General features: G+C 38.3%; 2 protein-coding genes across 2 annotated transcripts; one reads left to right on the top strand and one right to left on the bottom strand.

The window, feature by feature from the left end:
* Positions 1-44: 44 nt before the first annotated feature.
* LOC140536411 (claudin-23-like) lies at positions 45-794 on the bottom strand. Its single transcript, XM_072658198.1, has one exon. It carries the CDS (start codon positions 792-794, stop codon positions 45-47), a length of 750 nt encoding a protein of 249 aa, XP_072514299.1.
* Positions 795-8,182: 7,388 nt separating this feature from the next.
* On the top strand, positions 8,183-18,474 carry parm1 (prostate androgen-regulated mucin-like protein 1). Its single transcript, XM_072659044.1, has 4 exons — positions 8,183-8,304; positions 10,843-11,490; positions 16,398-16,476; positions 17,428-18,474. The coding sequence occupies exons 1-4, from the start codon at positions 8,256-8,258 to the stop codon at positions 17,507-17,509; spliced, it is 858 nt and encodes a 285-aa protein (XP_072515145.1). The 5' UTR covers positions 8,183-8,255; the 3' UTR covers positions 17,510-18,474.
* The last annotated feature ends 229 nt before the right edge of the window (positions 18,475-18,703 follow it).

Here is an 18,703-nt window from a genome sequence, read left to right on the forward strand (position 1 = left end):
TATCTACTAATATTTTACATAATCATTTAAACCTTTCTTCTCATTCATAAATCAGCATAGTGACTATACGATGTGTTGACCCGTCCATTCTCTTGACTCCTTTGTGGAGAGCTGGCTTCATCCTGGTTGTCCTGGGGTGAATCTCTAGGATATGGATCCCGGTTTGTGCTGCTCCAGTTCCTGTTGACCCCCGGAGCCACGGCTGCCCCAAACGAATCCATGCTGCGCTTCTCCCCACGGTTCAGTCCACCACAACATTTACGTATTCCAGCAAACATGGCGCCCCCGCCAAGAACTTCCATGAGACCCCCCATGTAGCCCAGCACGATGCAGTAACCAACATGGACATCTGAAGAAGGGGATTTGATCTCGTAAAGCATGTGGGTAAACCAGGCAATGGGGATGAGGGTAAGAGTCCCTGAGAAGAAAATCAGAAAGCCGCCGATGCCAGTCACAGTCCAGTCTGGTGGTCTATTGCTCCAACACTTTACTCCAGCTGCTACCACAACCAGACCCATCATGTTCATGACCAGAGATGTCACCATCAGCTTTTGGCCAGTCGTAACCACTCGGTTGGCAAAGTATTCGCTGTCCTGTTGGTTGCAGTAGATGTTTCTGGATGTTGTGAAGGTCCTGCATATGTCCCATAATCCTTGTTGCAGCACCAGATCTTGAGGTTGTCCTGTGATATGTTGGACAGTTCGCCAGCTGGGCGCTACAGTGCTCGTCAGGTCCAAAATCCAACCACAAGGTGCCAAGACCAGTCCAAAAATCAAAACCCCAGGAGTGCGCATTGGTCAGCTGTGAGAATTTGCTCACTTACTTGTGGAAGTAAAGCTGTTTCAAAGGAAGAGCAAAAGAGGTAAAAAAAGAAGAGGTAAAAGAGGTGGCGGTGGGATGTAGGTTGGTGGCGTGACTGGCTTTTCAACCAGGAGAAAAAGTGCCTCTAGTTTCAGCAGCGTTTTATTACAGTCTCATGGGGAACAAGGGCTGGCCTGTAATAGAGTAGCTTGGAGGGTGATTGGCCCCCACACTGAATGGAGCAGTACTGTACAGACAGAAGGCCTACAAAACAAAACTGCAGCCAAGGGTTCCAGAAATTCAGGCTTGGTGGATTTACTAGACATTGATTGGACCCATTTTAGGAGAAAGCTTATATAATATCTCATATCATATAATAGCAATAGCTGAATCTAGATGTTTTCAGGTAAATGCAGGCCAACCCCTACTGCCTTCTGCCTGCTCTATTGCAACTGTGGCCAATAACTGGACAATTCTCAGGATTTGGTCCCACTATAAAAAATAATGGTTTGATCTTTTTGATATAATTTTTAGGAAGTGACATCATCATCAAACACAAATGATCTTCCCTCTTCTCTATATATTAAAGCATTTTGCATACAGATCAAGTTTGTTCAATGCTCAGATGTGCAAATGCACACACACAGCTTGTCTAGTCCCTGTAGAGAAGTACCACCAAAACAATAGGACTCTCTGGAGCAGATGAACATAAACCTATTGGCACCATGTCTAATGCCAGGCCTGGGCTGAAAAGCGCTCTACCATTGAGCTGTGGAGCAGTGGAACTGTGTTTACTGGAATGATAGATGGTGCCCAATCGAATACTTCTGGGATGAGTTGGGCAGTTGGGGATGAGGTGGGGTGGTAATTGTCCAACATCCTGACCTTACTAAAGCCCTTGTCGCTGAATGCAATCAAATGCCCACAGCAATGCTCTTAATTATCCTTGATTTCAGAAGAAACAACGATTAAGCAGGTGTCCTCTATTGCTCTCTTGCTACTGTGGCAAATTACTGGACAATTCTCAGTATTTGGTCCCATTATAATTAATAATGGATCTTTCTGATATAATTTTTACATCATCTTTGATGTGACATCATCATCAAAGACAAATGATCTTCCCTCTTCTCTATATATTAAAGCATTTTGCATACAGATCAAGTTTGTTCAATGCTCAATCAATTACTCAATGTTTTATCCCTTCTTTCTACCAACAGTCCATTTCTGAATGGGGGTCGTCAATTCTGATCCTGGTGTCGAGAACAGTTTTGCGATATTTCTGCTCAAACATTCCTACTAACCCTAGTAATTAACATGTGAGTTGAATTAGGTGTGTTACAACTGTGCTAGACCTCAGTCTGCCTTGACTTGTGTAACTGGCCAATCAGCTTTTCTTCGGAAAAGTGTTCACACGCTTAACAACTTTCACAGGGTGGTCAGCACACATAAATACACAGGGACTCACCATAATGTAATCATTAATAATTGAATCCACAGTGGACATGGGCTTTTTTTGTATTGAATAGAATTTTTGATAAAAAATGACCTAAAGTCTAATTCTAATCATTATGGCTAGAATGGAAAGTTGCTACAGACACTAGACTAGAATAGTTGGTTTCAGTTTGGAGATTGAAGATACATGGTCACAGATAAGAACTATGAGGAAAAGTTGTAATACGCCTCGAAACCAACAAGACATGCCTGTCATTTCATAGAGAGATTATGCCCTGTGATAATGCTATCATTGAGAATTCCTCCCAGAATAAGGTCTTCTTTCTTCTTAGTTTTGTCACCAACACCAAGTAAATAATGACAGCAGAAGAACTTTCACCAAGAAGGTCTTGAACCAGGTTCCATATTTGCACTCTTAGCTGTAGCAGATCTACATTATTTGGTTTTTAGCTCAGGTATGTAACTTTAATCGCATGCTTGCTAAATAAAAATTTACTGCACAAGCCCCAAAACCAAGAGTCTGATCATTGAATAGAGCCTGGTTAAAATATAGGAATTTCAAAGTGTTTTTAAAAGATTAGTTTATTTTATTTATTTTGTATTTGGCTAAATTAGTTATCTTTGTAAAGAACAGCAGAAGACATCAGAAATCGACAGAAAATCTTCAATGCCTACTATGTGATGTCAAGTGTTAATTGCCTTGTATTTCTCATGTCTGTTCAGCCTGTATAGTGTGGAAAAAAATATTATAATGAGTATACTATGACGTTATACATGTATTTGAATCATTAAATAATGTAGTCAAAAAAATGCACTGGAAAATGTTCTGTAATGTGCAAAAATGCTTACCCAGCTAACATGCCAATAGGGGGTATGTATGAATAGCCCAAATGGGAATCAGAAAGTTTTGTCCTCAGGTTTCACATTCACCAAGGGCAACCGTGGTAAGGGAAAACTCCCTCGTAGCTGGAGGAAGAAAGCTTGGGAGGAACCAAGCTCATCCTCTTCTGGTCTGAACTGTTTATAAATACTCTTAATATCATAATATAATAATCAAAATAATCCTACCCGCTGTCCTGCTCTGGCGTCTTGCATTGATTCATCCTCACCTCACTGCGTGATTATGCTTCTGACTGTTTACCTGCATGGACTTTATCATTCTCACTCACATATTATGATCCGGTGTCAACCTGAGGAGCATGTGTTCCTCTTTTGAGTCTTGGTTCCTCTCAAAGTTACTTCCTCTCGACCTGAGAGAGTTTTCTCTTGCCACTATTGCCACCAGCTTGCTCAAAAGAGGCTCGGACCCGGATGTTGTAAAAGGTGCTATATAAATAAAATTGAATTGAGTTGAATGATAATCATAATATAGGATAACTAATATAATTATAGTAGTGATGGTAAAAGTAATGAGAGTAAAGATGGTTAGGCACCTAAGCAAACTGCCTAACAGCATTCCTCTTGACAATAAAACCACTATACAACACATACGTATGCTACTAAGAAAGACACATAGACTTGGTTGGTTTCACCAGCAGCACTCATGATTGAACTTATTAATAACTCAAAAGTATTGCTTAGATAAACCAGGTATTGGATGATCACTGCTCAATAATAGTGGGCTTCCTCAAGGAAAAGTTAAGAAAACCTGTGTGCTTAAATTTTGCATCACCACTTTTTGTATTGTTTTTTTAAATCATCACACTGATCACACCCTCTGCATCTCTCGTGAATATCATAATGCTGTTGGGAAACTGGCCCCAGATAAGCAGCTTTTAGAATAAGATTTTAAGTTCCACTTTCTTAGGTGCACTGAATTTTATATATCAGTCTGAACGCCAGTAAACAGCCAATAAAACCCTCAATCATTTGCTTGGATCAGTTTTATGAGAGCGCTCTCTTCTTGCTCACAGCACTGAAAAGTTCATCACATCCATCTTCGAGCTCTGAGCCGAATGAGAGAAAGAATGAAGCACGGAATGAAGATCAGCCTGATTTTTAGCTGTTTCCTTCCCCAGCTTGTGGAATGACGAAGCACTAGGCCTTCAGTTGTGGAACCTGCTTATTAGCTCGGCATCCAGGTTAGTTTAGTCAGAGCAGCTTTTCTCACATCCAGTTTCAGAGACGTATTGTGCATTTTCACAGCATTTTATTTGCTGGTTGCTGCTTAATGAGTTACACCTCTAAAGCTGACCTCACTCCTGCAATAACATGGAGATGTTTAGCAAATGCTTCCTTGTATGTTCTTATGTTATTTTGGACTAGTTGGCAACTCACCAGTAAGAATATGTTACGTAGGGAGACTATCTTTTGATTAATTTTTTAAAAAGAGGACACTGGAGACAAGTGGGCACCCATGGTGGTTAGGATTTGTGTGGCTGGGGTGCTTCAAGTTGTTGTGCCGTGGCAGTGTAAATGTGTGGGGGCAGGTGAGAGTTAAATATGTTAATATGTCATGTCAACATTTACTAATTTAAGACTAATGAATAATCTAAGACTAATAAATAGCCATAAAATCTCTCTCTCTCTCTCTCTCTCTCTCTCTCTCTCTCTCTATATATATATATATATATATATATATATATATATATATATATCAATGCAATAAAACATCATGTAAAAACAAACTTTTGTGTTTATTGATATTTGCGTTTAGGCATTTTTAGTCTATGGTCAATCAACTGTGGTAGAAAAGAAAACCAAACGCTGTTGACCAAAGGCTGTTGCAGCAACAGGTACTTGTAGACCAATATTGGCAAATGAGAAGGCGGGACCTAAGCAGATTTACCAATGTTAGATGTAGCAGCAGGTACATGTAGACCAATGCTGGCAAATGGGAAGGTGGGACCTAAGTAGTTTGACCAATGGTTGATGTAGATCATGTAAAACTTCATACCCAATTCATACAGAAAAAGCTATATATTATACAAAGCTATATATATATATGTATATATAATAATATAATAATATAATTGATCCTGAAGGCCTGGAGTTTGTTGATTTCCCTGCTCTACCACACCTACTAAAACTAGCAATTAAGTGATCCAGTGTGTTTGAGCAGAAACTCACCACTGAACTTTTTTTTTTTAAATAATCCACAAGTGGGATACCCACTTGAACCCCACAGTCCATCGTAAGGTACTATATACATCCACTGAAGTGCGAAATTAGCACAGCCAATTCACCAGTCATATGTGTTTGGGAGGTAGGAGGAAACCAGAGCACTTAGCCAAAACCCATGCATACACGAGGAGAACACAAGAACACAGCAAGGAATAGTGGATGAACCCGAAACCCCATTTTGAAACTGCCCCTGGAGCAGTGCGACACACACACACACACACACACACACACACACACACACACACACACACACACTACCTGCTGTCTTATTATTTATTCAGCTTTATTTATTCATTTGTTTCTGAATTTATTTAAATCTGACTAAAAGGACTCAAACTAAAACTTACATTTTCTCTAAAGATACTTATGATAAATATATATGATATACACATACTGTATCCTCAGCTGAGGGCCCAGGGCCTGGTCCACTTTCCAAACTTTTGATACTGTCGCCACCTTGTGGTGATTCTAGTAACGTCAAAGAAACGTTTTACCACTATTAAACATTTGTTGCTGGTAGTGACTGCACTTTACTGAAACTGCTTTTTAAAAAAGTGGAATACTTTATTGGAGTAATACCATCACATCTCACTTAATATGTAAGATGTGATGGTATAACTCCAGCCCAGTTTAACCCTTTAGTCTTCTTGAGTAATACGAGATAACCTCCTAACAAAGCTCCTTGTTGGCACACACTCCAGGCCTTTCGCAGATAGCTGAAGTACCTTGTATTTCTATCTGGATTTAAACTGTCATATGGTTTTAAGGTATGATAGACTACTTTGCCAGTGTTTTTTGCTGATGTCTTCTGCACAAACTGTGTCTTGTGGTCCTGCTGTGTGTCATATCAACACTGTATGTGTTTTTTTTGGGTCAGGTCTCCTTTGCAGAAGAGATTGTGACCGGAGGGAACTGACATGGTTTGGTAAAGGCTGAGTAAATAAATGCTGAAGAGGCTTCATATAAAACACACTGTAATACAAACCTGGCAGAATCAACTTTGGGGGAAATACCATGTTCAGTAAACTGGTTGCTAAAATGTGCGTCATAAGGAGAGACAGAAAGGGTCACGCCCTCTTCCCCGCATTCCAATAAGCCCCGCCTCTCCTCCTAGATTTGGCCATGAAGTTTATTCCCAGCTCTTGTTCTAAGGGCTAAAATAATACTGATAATGACGTCATGGCATTTTATTCAAGGCCATTTTCCGTTCAGAGGGTCCATAGGTCGCTGTCCATTTTTGAGACTTTTACTTTGCCGTACTGATCACGATTAAACAGTGTTTATGTCCATGAGTCTGAAGATAATACTGAAATGTATCAATTTTAAAGTTGAATGTAGTGCTTCAGTGTTTTTTTAAGCAAACATTTACGTAAACATTTAAAAAGTATTATTAATTTATTGTTTTACAATAATTACTTTATTTTCCAATTAAATCTACTTTTCGGCACACCTATTTCTTAACAAAACAACACACAGTTTGTTATTAGTACAAAAAATGTGTATAAAAGTATGAAAATGACATAAGTAATAAAAATGGATAACATCAATGAAGGTCTTTAAAAAATGTCTTTAACTAAATATCTGAATATATAACTGACGTGCATCACTGAAGTTTATAAAGTATGAACTTGAAGCAAATCCCTAACCTTGACTTTAACCCAAAACCTAAAACCAACCCTAAAAGGAATAATGTTCGTTTTTGTATATAATCAGAGGACTGTGTCAAATTGGTATTGTTAGAAATTCATACAAGGTGTATATATACTTTATACTTTCATATTGTAATTATACTTGTTTATAGTCTAATTATACATTCTTATATATATATCTGATGGTCATTGGTTGCCTATATTACCATATTAGATATTAGTAAGTTGGACTTCTCTTAGGACCTCTCTTGCCATCAGAAAATTTAAGCTTATTGGATCATTTTTTATTTGCAGCGCTATCTGGATAAATCACTACAATATCACTGCTGTTCGGCAAAAACCATGTATGGCCGTTTTTCACTTTTTTACATAAAGTGAATGGGCCCATAGAAAGGCTCCAAAATGATGGAATAAAATCTATGTATTTCTCATTTTTCTCAAAACTGCACGAATTAGCATAACATTAGTACCTCATATTGAGTACATTCTCTTCGTGCCGCCACAACAGATCTGACCATTTGAGGCATGGACTCCTCAAGACCTCTCAAATGAGAGGCCATTAGCAATAGATCCTTTATGTTCTGTAAGTTGTGTGTCTGTGTGAGACTCCATGGATCGGACCGCATCAGTGAGCTTTAGGTGCCCATGACCCTGTTACCTGGATCACTGGTTGTCCTTTCCTGGAGCACTTTTGGATGGTACTGACCACTGCATAACAGAAAACCCCAGATGACCTGTCTGATGTTTTGGAAACAACACCAACTACAAGAACAACTATGGTCTGTGTGTGTGTGTGTGTGTGTGTGTGTGTGTGTGTATATATATATATATATATATATATATATATATATAGAGAGAGAGAGAGAGAGAGAGAGAGAGAGAGAGAGACTGAAATAATCAAATTTAAATCTACAAATAATACATCAATAGTCATCAATATATATATATATATGTGTGTGTGTGTGTGACTACAATGTCGTGTACATATTGTATATGTATTATTTGTAGATTTAAATTAGATTCTTTCACCAGCCAATCAGAGGTCAGGACGCCGGGTCCTATCAGCCAATCCTCGCTGAGAGGGCAGGTCTTATCTCTGGACGGGTGGGGAGAAAAGAAAGCGAAATCTCCTTCATCACTGACAGTTTCCTCCTCACATCAGCGTGGACTGAACTGCAGTCAGGCAGCTGTGGAGTAACGAGTATTAGCCAACAGCACTACGAGAGGAAAATGAGAGACTGTCGTCCAGCAATGAGCTTCTCGCTTCTTGTGTTAGCAGGTAGGTTTCCGTTTATGTGCGAGATGTTAAAGAACCAACAGGAACAGGTTCAGCTTTAGAGAAGTTAAAGAGTGAACTCTAGGTTACACCAGAGCAACTGCTCTGTGACATCTTCCCTGTTTTCAGTGGTGGGCAATATTTCTACAGTTCAATATCATGATATTTTCTAAATAGATTTTAATTAAAAATATATATAAATAAACGTTTATTAACGTTTATTAATATGTGCTGATGTTGTGTCCTAAAACATGATTGTTTTGCTTCACAGTTTAATTCAGATTTATCCCCTTAAAACCTTATGTATAGTGCTGTAATTAAAGGGGGGAGTTTCACACATTTCTGCATAGTCCAGTCACTGGGTCAGTGTGGTGTGTATTTGTAGTGTCATTGTAGAGGAACTGACCGACTCTGATGTCGTTACAGTGGTTGACTGATTCAGAAGCCCAACATATGGCAATATATATTAAATATATGACACATAACATTTATTAGAATATATGGATTTCCCTTATATGTAAACTTTTTGTCACATATTGAAAAATAGATGACATATATGCCAACCTGTTTGAAATGTACCATTTTCAAATACAGAGCATAAATCATAGCTATAAATCAACATATACAAATATATGATGACATATTTACCAATATGGGATGGACAGTGACAATATGTGTCATATATATTTAGATATTTAACATTTATGGGCTAGAATTGATACTCACCTGTGCATATATGCATTGTGGATGGACCTAATAATCAGGGATATATGAATGCTCAATACATTATACATATTTATGAAATATATGATACTTACATATATGTAAACAATATATATGTGCATCGATGTTAAAATACATGCCCTGTACCTTGTTACATATGTGCATATATGGCTATATATATCCCTATGGGGATGTTAGGAACTATGGGGATGTTAGGAAGGTGTTGTGATGACTTCAATGTAAATAGCCATTTTATTGACCATCCAAAAAGACCAGTGAACCTACTTGTGACTTTGTTTATAAGTAATCTAAAAAAGTAAAGTAATAATAAATAAAAAGTCTTTCTTTTGGGCAGATGTTTTGTCTCACATGTTTTGCAGTGCATGTATATTTGTGGCCGGAAGTGTACATCAGTCACTTTTTCCTGGTTCAGAATGAGTGTACACACATATATATATATATATATATATATATATATATATATATATATATATATATATAGTTTTTGTATGAACACAGGGTCAGAATTATATGCACAGGGTTAAAAATATACATACACCCACTTAGTTGACTAATTCTGTGGTTCAAGTTCTAAGATGTCTTTTAATTTGCCAAGGCCTCTTTAACTTCCTGTTAGTGATCCTGATTGGTGGATTGTCTTTGCCCAGATAGAAAGGGGTTGTTTCACAGCACTAATTACAATGGGAGAGTTCAAGGAGCTCAGTGCAGATCTGAGAACAGTGGATGTAGATTTACAGAAGTCAATAATGTCTCTTGGAGCCCTTGTCTAAACAACTGCAGATTCCAAGATAATCAGTTGAAATAACTGTGTGGAAGTACAAGTTATTCACAGGTGTGGCCGCTTTGCCAAAGCCTGGAAAAAGACCTAAACCGTCACCCACAGCTGAGAGCAAATTGGTTTGGATAGTCAGGAACAATCTAAGAACAACCAAGGCTTAGGCCTGCCATGGCCTGAAACCTGCTGGAGCACCAGTGTTACTGGCTAAAGTCAAGTGAGTTTTACATCGCTGAGAGAATGCCATCCAAAAAACGCCCCTCCTCCTAAAGCCTGTGCTACAGGATCTACTAAAGTTTTAAGCTGACCACATATACAAGCATACTATGTTTGAAGGAGTGAAGGTGAGGCATTGACCCCAAACACATCGTGCCAGCTGCTAAGCATGGTGGTGGCAGCAGCATGCTGTGGGGCTGTTTTGCTGCCAGTGGAACTGGAACATTGCACAATAATGAATTCTTCAGCCTAACCTCTTCAGACATTCAGCTAGACAGCTCAAACTAAGACACAGTTGGGTGTTCCACCTGGGCAGTGACCCCAAACACATATCATACGTGGTTGTGGAATGGATTGCGCAGACTAACATTAAGCTTAAACTGAAAGGCAATATCACAGTATGTCACAGGATCATGAAATCAAGGTAGACCAGCATATCATCACTGTCCATTAAAAAAACATGTATCTCCAAAATGGTGACTTTACAGGAGTAGGCAAAAAGTCATCCAGAATTATTTGCACAGTGTGCAGGGCTGCTAGAGGGTTGGGAAACCTTGGAGGAACCATGAAGAAAACTAAAAACAGACAAAAATGGAGATACATGTTTTTCATTGGAAAGCAGCAGATGTTTTTTTTAGCATAGAGTACATCATACAGCCCTAGCTTATTGTAAATTGTCAGAACTAACTCTGTTTGACTTATTTGATTGATAAAGATCAATCAATTTTATTATAATGTTCTAAAAAAGTAAAAAACATGACTTCCAAAGCCTTTGTGTTAATTTGTCCATTTGTCCATTTTTTAAGGTTTGATGTTCAGTGTGACTGATGCCCTGGACCCGAAAACCTCACCATTGCCTTCATTGTTATCATCATTATCATCATCACTATCATCACTAACACCAACCTTTGCTGTTAGCTTGTCTACAGTAACTGCTTCAGTGAAAATAAATGAATCTCATACCAACTCCACACTCAAGGCCTCGGAACAAACACCTGCCCCTCCCACCAAAGCTACTAATGCAAGTTCTCCACATCAACCATCTGCCTCCACAAGCAACCCAGCTACAGCCTCTACGTCTTCAAGTACCATCCTCACTTCAAACATATCAACCAGTGACACGACTACACTATCAAACAACTACACAATCAAAACAACCAGTGAGACGACTACACAATCAAAGACCACCCTGGCTATAAATGTGACCACTGCCATGACAACAGCAAGGTCTACGTCACAGAACTCGAACTCCACAACACCTTCTTTTAATTCAACTAAAAAAGAAATGAGTTCCAGTACTGGAACCCTTATTACCTCAACTACACCTCAGCCCTCCACTTCGGCCATTAAACAGACAACAACAAAGCTGGCAACAAAATTGCAGAGCACCACAGCAAAACAAGAAAAATCCAAAACTCACATTGGTGACCATCCGCCTGAAGCACTGAGTTCAGGTAAGATTTATAAAATTCTGCATATTTTATTGTGGTGTTTCCATATTTTCCATTTTACACAACAAGTACATTCATGTGTGGTTTGATCTAACTGCTCAGTTCACTCTTTTAAACCGTTAATCTTAATCTTAATTTTCCCATATGTCATCTGAGGCTCACCTGAACAAGGAGTAGTTTTAAATCAATCAGCCTTAATCACTAAAAGTGAGATTTTATCTCCTAGTTTACCAGATTAATTCTACATTTTTGTCACATGAGACAGTTTATAACAAAACTATAGAAAATACATTATTCAATATAATACAAAATTATTATTCACTTTAAATTAGATATAATAAATAAAAGATTCATGTGACAATAGCAAGTCTAAGCAAATGGGTACTGTTAAATACCCACCCAAATATTATATATGAAGACAGGGTACAGATCTTGGCTGAAATGTGGATGGGATCAACATAGGCGATGTAAACATAGGTTTACCATGTTTACCAAGGTGGCCATGTTCTGTTATAATCAGGATGGCGTTTTTGCCTAATAGCATTTTTCATTTTCCATTGTCTGTCAGTGAAAGTCTAATCTAGTCTAATCTACATGAAAATCTACATTATAATATTTTTAAAACATACCTTGATAAGAAAGATAAAGATAAGAATAACCAATTGCATGAATCCCCCAAAAATCTGAAACTGAGAGAGATATGGCTCCCATCCTCCCATATCCTAATTATACAGTTTCATTACATATTTTGTATCATTTTTGCTTAATTTACTTTATGGAAATGAATGGGTTAATTTTACAAAGGCCACATGACTGCTTCTACCATTGCTAGTAAAACTACCACTAATAATAATATATTTTTTTAACACCATTTGCAAGGTCCGCTTTACAACAGCTTACAAAACATCTCTTGCTCAAGAGTGAATAAACAGGTCTTCATATTTAAGGAGATTACATTAAAGAGAAGCCACAGATAGCTTGGCGTCCCCATTTTGCTTCTGGGGACCCTCTGGCCTCTAACTCCTCAACTTCATTTCTCACCCCAGCATAACTGATCCAGCTCATCAACACGTTATAAATGACGTGATCGGGTGTACTGGGACTGGGAACTGTTGAGCATTGTGCAAGGTGGTGCATACCTAGAAGCAGGGTAGGGAAACAATGGGATTTCCAGAGAATTTCCGAAGAAGTTTTGGCCCACCAGCTTAGTTCCTGAGGGTGGTATGTGTTTGAGCGGATGGTGAGAACAAGTTTCTGGAAACTGTAAAAAGTCGCTTGCCCCAGCTGTTTTAATAAGCCAGTACCCAATGGTATGTATCATGGGGATGATTACAGGAAAGTGTAAGAGTTGCTTTCCTGTGAATTGTAAATGACTCTTGTTAAAAAAATAACGGAGGAATTAAGGAGTGTAGTATGTCTGTTCTATAGTATCAAAATGTATTTTTACACCAAAACCCATGTAGTCCATATTTACATTCATTCATTCATGGCATTTAGCTGACAAGGTTACTCATATTACAGAGGAGGGCCAATGCAGTGTTAAGAGTCTGGCCCAAGGACTCTTAATGGTGTAGTGCAGCATAGTCACTCAAACCGGGAATCAAACACCAGTCTCCCACATGGTGTGGTAGCTCAGTGGCAGGTAGTGGTGTTGTCTGTTGCGCCACACCAACCAACCTGTTGCGCCACACCAACTAACCAGTGCCTAAAAAAAGTTTTCACCCCCTTTGGATGCACTCTAATTGTGAGAATACTAGCAAACAACTAGAATACAACCAATTCTCTGGACCGCTGTTGAAATAGGTTACTTATTTTACATAATATATTTATTTATTTAAAATTAAACGTTTTAATTTATTTTACTTAGAAATCATCCCCTTAACACTACGCACACAACATATTATTCAGTAACTACAGGGACATCTGTGCAAACTGGTGGGGCTATTCCTCTGTAATTAAAGTGCGTAATAAAACGTTCTTGCCTTTTAAGTGGTAAAAGAGGGGTTTTTTTGTATTGCCATTCGGCCTACAGCAGTTTGACCCGCCATGGCTCACTAACACTAAAACAAGTTTTTCAGCTTGGTCTGCTTTCTAAATGAGGCACAACACACAAATGCTATATTCTCTGGTTTCACCAGAGAAGCTGCCAAGGATTGTGGGCCCTATGAAAAAAATTACACTGGCCCTCACAACTCTCAACAATTCTTATATATTGCATTAATACATTTTTGTTAGTCACAGGCCCTTAGAATCATCCTAACTCCACCCCACACCCCCTGAACAGAGTGCACAAGGCTGTCATGCAAAAATCTTTAAATATGTAACTTTACAGTAGAAAAAATAATTTTAAACTTTCAATGGAAGTTTTATTCAATGTCAAAAATGTTGAAAAATCATATAAAATGGATTATAACACATGAACCCTTATGAATGTGATGTCCATAAATATGGACCATCAGAGAACAAAAAATAAAATGCAAGACTGTAACATATCAGCCATTTAAACATTTCAGTGCGGCCTAGATTCCTTACAGCATTATTCATTAATACTCTGTATGCTGTACTGTCACCTGTTAACTGCTCTGCTAACAAAAATAAGAAACTAGATTACAGAACTGCACTTTGTCACTTAACAAGCTTAAAATTGTGTCTTAATTTTCAGTTCTCCAGCATAGAACACTACTGGTAATGTATAAAAGCATTTACCAGCGTGTTCCTCCAAAACGAACTGTTCTCCAGATGTTAATGATCATTGTATCCTCACAGTGCCAAGTAGGTACTTCGTACTCTTCTCATGGTGACACCAGCAGTTTGATGTAATGGACTGTGGTTTAAAGACAGTAGGTCATTTGGTTTGGCCTTATGAAAGAAAACTGGTGATTATTAATTAATTACCAAATAAAAAAAAACATATCTGTCATGATGACTCTGGCCCAGGAGCAACCACGCTGTTCTGAGATGTTCCTCACATTTATGCTATTTCTCTACTCACACACTTCTACCTCTGACTCAGCACTGTTGCTTAATCCATCTAAGTCACTGTTCTTGACAATGATCACAAAACCTACCAGCCATGTTACATCCTAAGGCCTACACTGTGCAGTCAAGTCAAGTCAAGTCAAGTGGGTTTTATTGTCATTTCAACTACATACAGAGTACACAGTGAAACGAAACAACGTTCCTCCAGGACCATGGTGCAACATAGACAGTGCATACAAAACACAAGTGCAACACAAACAAGTGCGGACAGACAACACAACACAGTACAGACAGAGAATAATAAATAACTGGCGGTAGTGTGCAAATTCTGCATTGTGTATAAATATTGAGTCCAGTGAGGTTATTAGTGCAAATGCTTTGTGCAAAAAATGCTTCCCATTTTATCTGGGGTAAATGGGTTGGAGAGAGAGAGAGAGAGAGAGTGTGCATGTAACAGAAAGGACATCAGTTCAGAAGTTGAGTTGGGTTGAGAAGTCTGATGGCTTGGGGGAAGAAGCTATTGCAGAGTCTGGTCGCGTTGGACCGGATGCTGCGGTACCTTCTTCCTGATGGCAGGAGGGAGAACAGTCTGAGTGAAGGGTGGGTGGAGTCATCCACAATGCTGGTTGCTTTGCGGATGCAGCGGGCAGTGTAAATGTCCATGACGGAGGGGAGAGAGACTCCGATGATCCTCTCAGCTGTCCTCAAAATGCGTTGGAGGGTCTTGTGGTCAGAGGCTGTGCAGGTCCCAAACCAGGCAGTGATGCAGCTGCTTAGGATGCCCTCTATGGTCCCTCTATAGAAGAGGGTGAGGATGGGTGGAGGGAGACGGGCCTTTCTCAGCTTCCGGAGGAAGTAGAGACGCTGCTGGGCTGGTCGTGCAGGTCGGTCTTTAAGGAAATAAAAGTGGGTCGTCTGTGGCATTGCTCAAAGAACCACTAGAAGCACCTTTCAGAGTCTACAGGATTGTCATATTCATTGCTTACACTGCATCTACAATCTGCAATCTAAACTGGCTGTTTTTCTTAAGGTGATAGAAACCTGGACCAGGGCCTGGGCTTTTAAAGAGTTGAATTAGAGGTTCACAATTAAGTTAAGTAGATATGGCAATGAGGAAATGAAGGGTGGACTCTCAAACCGATCCAGGTTATAAAAATAGGGATGCACAATAATATCAGAATTATATCAATATTTAAATCAATTGGTCAATCAATCAACCTTTATTTTTTGTCTGAAGAACACAGAGGGCTCATTTTCAATGTGGCTGAGCATTTACAATAAACAGGAATTGAAGGAGGAAATAAAAGTGTTCGTTTTTTGACTTAGTAAATCAGCAAAGTAAAAACATAGTTCCCAAGTTCACAAGAAGAACAAAGATAGCATAACTGATATAAAATGATCAAAGTAAGATTTCATTAGTAAAAGAGAAAAATATATAAATAAATATAAAACAGAAATATAATAAATTAGCAGAATTAAGAGATAAAAATGACAAATCAGGATTTTAAAACAACCAAGCAAAATTATTGAGAAAAATACTATTAGAGAATAGAAAAACAATATTTAAACCAATATTGGATAATTGATTTTTCATCTCTGAAAGAGCAGAGAAGTCAGATTTCTCTATAATGCTGGCCCAGTGGGTTTTAGTCATAGTTTCTACATTTAATAAGTATCGCATCTGAAAAATATGTAGAAGAAACATATCAGGTCTTGGCATAGACCCACAATTCCCATATCATGTTTTTCTTACGAAAACATGATTCGTCGGTTAAAAGACCTTTCACTCATTAGTGGAGTTCCTCTAACTGCTTGGCAAAGTTCTTGTAAGCAAAAATCTTTCATTTGACACTAAGTTTCTTGAACCTCACAGTAAGGCGTGATGCTAACCAGAAGTCGTTTGACAAAGCTTTTCTGTGCTTCCTCTACAGCGAGTGTCGCAGGCATAGTCATCGGGTTCATTCTCTTTGTGATTCTCATATTTGGAGGAGCTTATTATTTCAAAATGAGGTAAGCGAAGACGGCAGAAAATATGTTCTTAATTTTAATATGTATTACCTGAATGAGATTTAATGTAAATAACATTGGACCATTCCTAGTGATTACAAAACTTATCAGCCATGTTACATCCTAAGGCCTACATATTTGCCCTAGCTGTTTGGTGTATGATCTGTAGGATCATCTTTCTGTGTTATTTCACTGGAAACAGCTAAATGTTCCATGGCAGATGATAACGGGAATGTTGCTGAATGGATCATAAACGGCCACAGAGTTAGCAACAGTGGGCATAATTTCGCAAAGCAAAATACTGACAAAGTTAGGTGCTTACCTGATAGAGCTTGCGATGTGGCGGGTGATTAGAGTATGGAGGAATATGTGGAACCCCACTTGTAAGGTGCAGGTGTTTGTCATCCTCCTGTATTATTTCACTTGTCCAATTTTCCAAAATAAAGTTTAATAAAAAATAAACATATAACAGTGTAGTTATGAGGTATTTATTAGTAGTAGAGTATTTAATCTCTTTTTTTCGGTGAAGTAATAAGTGACCTATGCAGAACTTCCTGTTTGTACATGCAATATACTCTGCTATTACAGTTATCCTGCTATCAGCAGTTGGATGAGTCATCCAGTCTTACTCTTATGGCAGTTTCGTGCCATAAAAAAAAAATACTATGTGCAATACCTCCCCCCACATGTGCAATTAAGAGTCATTTGCAATAACCTGTAGACAATATTGTTATTGCTTTTTTAATTCTTATTTATATTGTGTATATAGTGTAAATTATTTATCTACATTTTTTGTAACTGTAAGTGTCTTGCTATCCCTTTCTGTTGTGACAGAGAATTTCCCCACTGTGGGACTAATAAAGGATTATCTTATCTTATCTTATCTTATCTTATAAAATGTCAATGTACATTAACCCAAAGTCCATGTTCTCCTGTGCTCTCTGCGCATGACAGGCGACCTTCCTACGGCCGTCTGCTGGACGACTCAGAGTATGGATCTGTGGGAAATATCCTTAACCCCATGTTTGAAGGCTGAGTGAAGAAGTGAAGAAGGCTAAACTGCACCAGTATTTCAGATGTTAGGGTTTGAACTGTTGAGTTACAGCCTCTGCTTTGATTGAGGAGGTGCTGTGTGATCTCATGATCAGTGCTGTCTGCTGTTTTACCAGTGAATGTGTTGCTGTCTGATTGTGAAATAGGCTCAAAACACTGGGGATGTGATTTGTATTTATCCTTACAAATAAGTCAAAGTGACAAATGATCAGAAATCTGCTCATAAGATTATTCAGGTATTAGATATTAGATACAACAGTTATGTAAATGAATGTACATTGTTAATAAACTGTTATTAAAATTATTTTATTGTTACATTTAATAGTCATAGATCATAACTTGCTCCAATCAGAAACTGTTGCAGTTGGAAGGGTGGTTGAAGTTAAATTATGAATATATTCATTGAAAAGTGCATTTATCCTGTGTAGAAGCCTCATCAGTTTACTAGAATTTGGTACATACAACACACAAGTATGTTATACAGCCACTGGTAATCCCTGAGGTGCTCCGTCCTGACTGCTAGTCTAGCCACTGATGTAAGAGCTAGTGTAACTCTTATCTCAGTCATCAAACAAGATAAGTGTGTTCTTTATCAAAGACTCAGATCAACTGATGAATACCTGCAGGGTACAGTGTAACTGGATGTGGAATGCTAGGAATGCACAACTGGCAAGAATTGGCTAGAACTCTCCACGCTCCCTGTCCAGATACAGCATGACGATCCTTATCTTTCTGAATAACAGAATCTGATAAATATGCAGTGATCTTTTACTGGGTTTCCAATAAAGAGAAGGGAGCAGCTGTGGTCTAAAGGTTAATAGTTACATATATATAATGTGTGTATATAAAATATATCTATATGTATATATATATATACTACATGGACTAAAGTATTGGGATTCCTGCTCATGCACTGCTTCTTTTGAAATAAAGAGTATATATATATTGTTGGAGTCTCCACTGTCCAGGGAAGGCTTTCTATTAGGTTTTTGGAGCATTGCTGTGAGAATTTGACTGCATTCCGCCTATTAGGATTTTGGATGATTACCACCTCACCTCATCCCCAACTTCCTGAATTTATTAGAAGGGGTGTCCACAAACATGTGTGTGTAATATATATCTATTATATATGTTAGTATACATATAACATATATAATTGTATATACTATATACAATA

Source organism: Salminus brasiliensis, chromosome 16 (assembly GCF_030463535.1).
Source record: "Salminus brasiliensis chromosome 16, fSalBra1.hap2, whole genome shotgun sequence".
In the NCBI taxonomy this organism is placed as follows: Eukaryota; Metazoa; Chordata; class Actinopteri; order Characiformes; family Bryconidae; genus Salminus; species Salminus brasiliensis.

Excerpts from the sequence above, each read along its gene's own strand:
- LOC140536411 (XM_072658198.1), bottom strand. The coding sequence starts at position 794 with ATGCGCACTCCTGGGGTTTTGATTTTTGGACTGGTCTTGGCACCTTGT.
- parm1 (XM_072659044.1), top strand. The coding sequence starts at position 8,256 with ATGAGAGACTGTCGTCCAGCAATGAGCTTCTCGCTTCTTGTGTTAGCA. Across the intron at positions 8,305-10,842 it reads CTCGCTTCTTGTGTTAGCAG|GTTTGATGTTCAGTGTGACT; the intron begins GTAGGTTTCCGT and ends CCATTTTTTAAG. Across the intron at positions 16,477-17,427 it reads GCTTATTATTTCAAAATGAG|GCGACCTTCCTACGGCCGTC; the intron begins GTAAGCGAAGAC and ends TGCGCATGACAG.